The sequence below is a fragment of the Rhincodon typus genome, chromosome 29 (assembly GCF_021869965.1).
Source record: "Rhincodon typus isolate 14 chromosome 29, sRhiTyp1.1, whole genome shotgun sequence".
Taxonomy (NCBI): Eukaryota; Metazoa; Chordata; class Chondrichthyes; order Orectolobiformes; family Rhincodontidae; genus Rhincodon; species Rhincodon typus.
Genome location: NC_063360.1, coordinates 3,518,514 through 3,525,131, shown reverse-complemented (window position 1 = coordinate 3,525,131; position 6,618 = coordinate 3,518,514). Strand labels below are relative to the sequence as shown.

Here is a 6,618-nt window from a genome sequence, read left to right as displayed (position 1 = left end):
CACACTTCTGTCAAAACTCTGCAGCTTTGAGTGTTTGTGTGACTAAATACTGCATAAATGAAACCAAAACATGCTGTGTACCATAGAAGGTAATAATGGTATCTGACTGTGCGCTAGTAAGAGTTCTGTTCTCCTCTTGATTCAACTCTAACAGGCCAGCAGCATGATGGTTGGGGAAGGTGCAAATGCTATTGAAGGATTTCTCTGTTTAATATCATGGAAGAGATGGGGAGAGCCTTGATAAAATCACTGGTGTGGTTCTGAAGTAGGCACAGACCTGTGCCTATGTGTTGTCATCTTTGAAGGTGGCATGGCATTTGAAATAATAGTTGGCTAAGTAAATAGGATACTCTTCTTTCATAGAGGCATCAAGTGGGGATGTTGCTGGATGTGAAGGTCCTTGAGGCTGTGGGGACTGCCTGAAATTGAGCCCTTGTTCTGGTGTTTTTGTTGCAATGTTAAATGGGGAATGCTGTAATTCTTCCCTCCAAAAGGGATTGAGACTTGATTAGGTCTCAGTCATTGAGAGGTCTCTGTCTGAAGCGGACAAGGGCTGGGGGCACAGACTTTCTTCAAGAAGCTGAAGAAATGATTTTTGACTACTTTTATACCATTGCAGTATTAATGACCAAGGAATGGTCCTTTAAGGAAATGAACTTGCAAGACAGATTTGGAGCTGGTCAGTGAGACAGGCTGAATATTGTTCCATGTGCATCTGGGCTGAATGGCCTCTGTAGTAAAAGACTGTTGACTGTGATCTCTGCTGAGCAGTTGAAGTTGGCTTGTAGAATTGGTATCTCACTTCTGTTTTGAATTTCAGTTGTGATGGCACTCCCTGGCCCCATGTGAGGATGGGAAAACTGGATATAGAATGCAAAGACAGAAAAGGTGTAAACCTTACAGTCATTCTGCAGGCCTGGTAACCAGGCTCTAAAGTCCCCCTTTGCCATAGTGCCATCATGGCAACAATTGTTACTGTTCATGGGCACCATATTACACTCACTGGGCCTCACCAATGCAGACACCACAGGGTACTGCACCAGCCCAGACTGGCCACTACCATGAGTCTGTTTCAGGCCCACCTCACCAAGGCAGCTGCTGCCAGATCCTGTACTGGGCCCCGATTCCCCTCCGCTACCACCTCCATGAATCTCATCTGTATGTAGATGCTGCCAGGAACCCAAACTCTGCAACTGTATTTGACAGCAACTGGATTGGTTGTTTCTGGGTGAAGTTGGAAGTAGGGTACAAATGCTCTCGCTCTCGTGCTCTGACATTACAGCCACTAACACTGGAATAGGGGACTGCAGCTGAACAAGCTGGTGTACTGAAACATTCCAGCTCTACTCCTGACAGCAGGGAGTTAGTATTAAACATCTTTTTAGCCTGCATTATGATTCTTTGACAACTTTTATTCATGTCTGTTTTAATCAAGCCCTGTTCTGAGCATCACTTCTCCAGCACCTGTGACAATGATACCAGGCAGTGTTCTGCATTTAGTTTGCTTAGCCCCTGTTTTCTTGCAATTTCAGCCATAACCAAGCTACGACCTAGATGTGAGGTTTGCTCATTACGTAGTTGGCAGTACACTTCCTAGATTGATCTGTTACTTGGTTGAAGACCTGTTTCTTCCCTTGGGTGGGCTGAATAGATCTGAGAAGTGAAGCTCTTGCTCATTGCCATGTTCACACGACAGCTGTGACCTGGTTGGGTACAGGAGGTCTGTAGCTGGATCAGCTTTCCTTGTATTCCTTTATGGCTCAGCTTTCCTGGAGATTTCTCTTGATGCATACTGGTGCATTTCCCAAATCCCAGTTTTTGCATGGTTGGCCATTCAGCCCTGTGACCCTGCTCCCCCACACAAGGATTGTGGTGATCCTCCACAATTCCTGCTTTCTTTCCTTGCCCCTCGATGAACATTTCCCCAATAAGCTGCATGTGCATCTGCCCCAGGGTTAGGAGCTGTGATGGACAGGCTGACATTGTTCATTGTCAGTTCCAGACATTGCTACAGCATGTGGACCTTGTGCCCATGCAACTGACATTCAAGCACATCCTGCCCCGAATATACATATGAACTTACATTCTCTTGAGCATGTTTGCTGTAGCTTTTGTCTTTCGGTCTTAGAATTCCTGTGGCTTTTTAAGCTTCTCCTTCCTCCCTTAAAAGGCTTGGTTATGGTGTTCCGAGGTTAACTGAACACCAAATGTTTCAGTCTTGCAGAACACTCTCTCTCCAGCCTCTCTTAAATGGTCACATGGCCTGACACCAAAAGGCTAATGATCTGCCTTAACATTCTTTATCTCCATTAGAAATTTTTACCAAAATGTAGACCAGATTCCAAGCAGCATAACTATTGAAGCTTTTGGTCTTTCAATCTTGGTCTCTCTCTGTCAATGATTGCAGGCCACAACAACCAATGGGGAAACTGAATACTTTTTCTTTCTCTCTCTTTGCAGTGTGTACAGCAGATGGCCAGTTCATTCTAGCGATCACCAGGAATCTGACCCGTCCTGCCCTCAACCTGTCATCTCTGTACGTGAAAGATGGACGAGAAGCTGAGTGCAGGCCTAAGCTCATCACAGAGGAACTTGCAGCCTTCCGCTTCCCAATTACCTCTTGTGGCTCGACCCAGCGGGTGAGTATTGGAGGGTCTGGCATTCTGTCCCTTTTGAATGGGCCAGCTCCCTATTAAACAGTGCCCTCCATTGCAGGAGGAGACCGGAAGCTTTGTGTATGAAACGGACATCTTGGGGAAGAGGATGATTCAGACTGGGCCACAGGGCTCAATAACCAGGGACAGCACCTTCAGGTGAGAGGGCAGTGGGGTTTGTTGGTATGTAGAGGGAAGGGTTACTGACAGAAACTCCACCTCTTTGTGTCTCTCAACAGCCTGCACGTCCAGTGCAAGTACAAGGGGGAGCATGAGGCTGGCTTACAAATCAATGTCTCAGTTTACACACTCCCTCCACCATTAGCTGCTTCTGAAGATGGGATTCTGAGGCTGGAACTGCGAATAGCAAAAGGTAGTGCTGCCCTGCTAATAGAGCACTAGGAATGCACTCCTTCAGGGAGTGACTGGTTTGTTCTTGTTTCTGTTAGATGGCAACTACAGGTCGTGGTACAAGGACAGTGACTACCCCATTGAGAGAATCCTTCGGGAGTCGGTGTTTGTTGAGGTTCGTGTGAAGGATCGCGCTGACCCAATGATTGTCCTGAGATTGCGTGACTGCTGGGCAACTCCTGTGCCAGCCCCTGACCATGAGGTGCAGTGGAGTCTCCTGGTGGATGGGTAAGGACTCTGAATGGAAAGGCTAATGGCTTTGTCTTATCACAAAGACCACTATCAATCTGCTCCTGTCAAGGCCACTGTTACTGGATAAACGTTTCTACGGCCTGGGAGAGTAAAAGCAGAGTCAGTAATGCAATTGATCCAGTTTGTGTCATGAACTAACCTCTTCCAATAGCAGCCTGCTTGCACTTTGCAGAAGTTGCAGTAAAAGCAACATGGCTTTGCACTGATGCAATGGCCCAGATTCTGTGAACTTAGAATGGGCAATGTAGATCTCCTAGAATGCACATATGGACATAATGCAAGGACACAGCTCAACATGCTGTCTATCAGACAATAAAAGCCAACTACTCTAGACACTGGAGAAACTGAGTCTGGCAACATCTGTAACCTGAGATCCCATGCAGATCCTTCTAGGTCTAATCAGCCTGTTTAGTCATGTTAGACCCTGCCCCATTCCCAGAACAGGTGCAACTTAGACCCAGAGGTAAGGCCAAGAAGTAAGGACACTGCCACAAGAGGCCTTGTGTGTCCCCCTGCAGCTTATGATTCCTGTGCTCTGGAATGACTAGTCAAATTTACCTAATTGTTTAAATTGGGGTCATCTGGAGCTCTTGCTTAGTTCACATTTTTTTCACCTGAAAAGTGCATGAGGAGGTTTAGCGCCACATTGTTGGATAGGTTTTAATTTGCATTTGAAAACTGATTCCAAAGAAGTTAGTGAGGGCCCTCTTCAATCTCCCACTTTTTTTCCTCATCTAGGAGAACCAACTGGGTTAGAGCAAGGGAGCACAAGGGAAAGTATTCACTTTTGAAGCTCCCATCTGGTCTTGTTTTATACTGCCTAAATGGCCAGGATGTCATTGCAGTCAATCAATATGTCTCCTACTGCCACTGACTGAACCTTCCTGTTTCAGGTGCCCCTATGAGGGTGATGACTACCTGACTGTCCTACACCCAGTAGATGCCTCTTCTGGCCTGCAGTTCCCAACCCATCACAAGCGGTTTGAAGTGAAGACCTTTGTTTTCTTGGATGGAGTGTCTGAGCAGCCCCTCTCTGGACAGGTAACCAAATTCTCAATGAGACTAAGCTTGTGCAATCATCTTGCTGGCTGTTTGTACTACAACTTGGACTTCGCTTCAAGAAGCTCCCCTAAAATCTCTGCTTCTTTCTAGGTGTACTTGCATTGCAGTGCTGAGGTTTGCTCTCCCTCTGATCAGGATGACTGTGCACCCAGATGTGGTTCAAGTGAGTTCCTTTATTCTGTGGAAGGCCGGTGGTGTTTTAAATGGCCTTTATTGAGAAAGTAATGAGCCGTGTGAATGAAGGAGAACTTGCAGATGGCCTTTTGCCTAAAGGCATGTGAAGGTGCCACAGTAAATGAACATGTAGTTTCCCTACAGTGGAAACAGGCCATTTGGCCCAACAAATCCACACCACTCATCTGAAGAGCATCCCTCCTGGACCCATTCCCCTACCCCTGTATTTCCCATGTCTAACTCTCCTAACCTAATCATCTTTGGGCACTATGGCCGATCCATCCTAACCTGCACATCTCTGGACTGTGGGAGGAACCTCTCGCAAACACAAGGAGAATGTGCAAACTCCACGCAGACAGTTGCCCAAGGCTGCAATCAAGCCTGGGTCCCTGGTGCTGAGGCAGCAGTGCTAACCACTGAGCCACTATAGTGCAGGCATGGAATATCAAGAAAGGGACCTTCTAGTTGTAATAGAAAACATGCATGAATGGGTCACCTAAGCTGGCAAGTGAATGTTGGAATTCAGTTCATGCAATCTCTGGGTCCTTCACAAAAGTAAATGTGCAATTGATGAATTAGATTGCAGACATGGATATAAGTAGTGAAGAGAATTGATGGGTAGTAATGTCACTGCACTAGCAATCCAGAACTCCAGGCTAATGTTCAGGCGGTCTGATTCAAACTTCACTGCAGCAAGTAATGAAATTTGTGACTGTTTAATTGCTGTGAACGTTTTTAGGGAATCCTTTCCTTTTTCAGGAAGGGTGCTTCCTGGCCTGGCTGAACCGATACTTGTCTCCAGACCCACAGCAATGTGCTGACACTCAATTGCACTGCCCCCACCCCCAACCCAGGCTGCCAATCCACTGGGATGGGCCATAAATTCTGGCCCTAACAGAGATGCCCCATCCTGTGATCTAACCCCCCTTTTTTTTAGAGGGGTGCAGTGGGCAAGAATTTGGTACTGACATACAAATGAGTTCTCCCTTGGTGTTCTATTCTTCCTGCTTTCTCTGGGGGAACAACAGCAGTAAATGCTCTCCATGTCTCCATTAAACGGATCATGGTTAGTTTGCAGGTGCAGCAACCAGTTGGGAAAGAATATACCGTGGGAGGTTTACCAACAATTCTTAGAAGCACCAGACATGACATCTACTCCATGCAATCGGTTGTCACCTTTTCTATGTCCGTACATGAAACAGTTCAGAAGCTTTGTGGGTCGAGTTGTGGATAGTGCGGACAGCTGTTCTCGGTTACAATGGGATGTTGATCAGATGCAGAGCTGGGCTGAGTAGTGTCAGTTGGGGTTTAACCCTGACAAGTGTGAGGTGTTTCATTTTGGAAGGACAAACTTGAAAGCTGAATACAAGGTGAACAGAAAGATTCTTGGCAGTGTGGAGGAGCAGAGGGATCTCCGGCTTCATATCCACAGTTCCCTGAAAGCTGCCATCCAGGTGGCTAGTGAAGAAGGCGTATGGTGTTAGCTCTCATTAATAGAGGGATTGAGTTCAAGAGCCGTGAAGTTATGCTCCAGCTATACAAAAGCCTGGTTTGGCCACATCTCGAGCACTGTCCAGTTCTGTTTGCCTCATTACAGGAAAGATGTGGAAGCATTGGCAAAGGTGCAGAGGAGACTTACCAGGATGTTGTCTGAATTGCAGGGCAAGTCTTAAGAGGAAAGGTTGCAAGCTTGGGCTTTTCTCTTTGTCATTCTAAAGGATGAGAGGTGACTTGGTAGAGGTACAAAATGATCAGAAGTATAGAGAGTGGCTAGCCAGAGACTTTTTCCTAGGGTGGAGGTAGCTGTTACAAGGGAGCATAGTTTTTAGTGAGTGCAGGTAGATATAGGGGAGATGTCCGAGGTAGGCTCTTTATTCAGTGGTCGGGGTGTGGAATGCGTTGCCGGAGAGGGTAGTGGAGTCAGCCTCGTTAGGGGCATTTAAGCAGCTATTAGATAGGCATATGGATGTTAGTATAAGGTAGGGGCGGAGGTGAGATAGACCTTTTAGGTTTAGGGTAAAAATTCCCCACAAAATCGTGGGGCCCCTTAAAGATCAAATGGGAT

At 46.6% G+C, this 6,618-nt stretch overlaps 1 protein-coding gene across 1 annotated transcript in view; it reads left to right on the top strand.

The window, feature by feature from the left end:
• Positions 1 to 6,618, top strand: part of LOC109935215 (zona pellucida sperm-binding protein 4-like) — a 12,531-nt gene that overhangs the window by 3,792 nt on the left and 2,121 nt on the right. The window contains exons 3-8 of the mRNA XM_048613887.1: positions 2,408 to 2,639; positions 2,716 to 2,813; positions 2,894 to 3,027; positions 3,104 to 3,293; positions 4,211 to 4,358; positions 4,470 to 4,566. Coding sequence (XP_048469844.1) covers positions 2,408 to 2,639; positions 2,716 to 2,813; positions 2,894 to 3,027; positions 3,104 to 3,293; positions 4,211 to 4,358; positions 4,470 to 4,566 — 899 coding nt within the window. The remainder of the gene's footprint in view (positions 1 to 2,407; positions 2,640 to 2,715; positions 2,814 to 2,893; positions 3,028 to 3,103; positions 3,294 to 4,210; positions 4,359 to 4,469; positions 4,567 to 6,618) is intronic.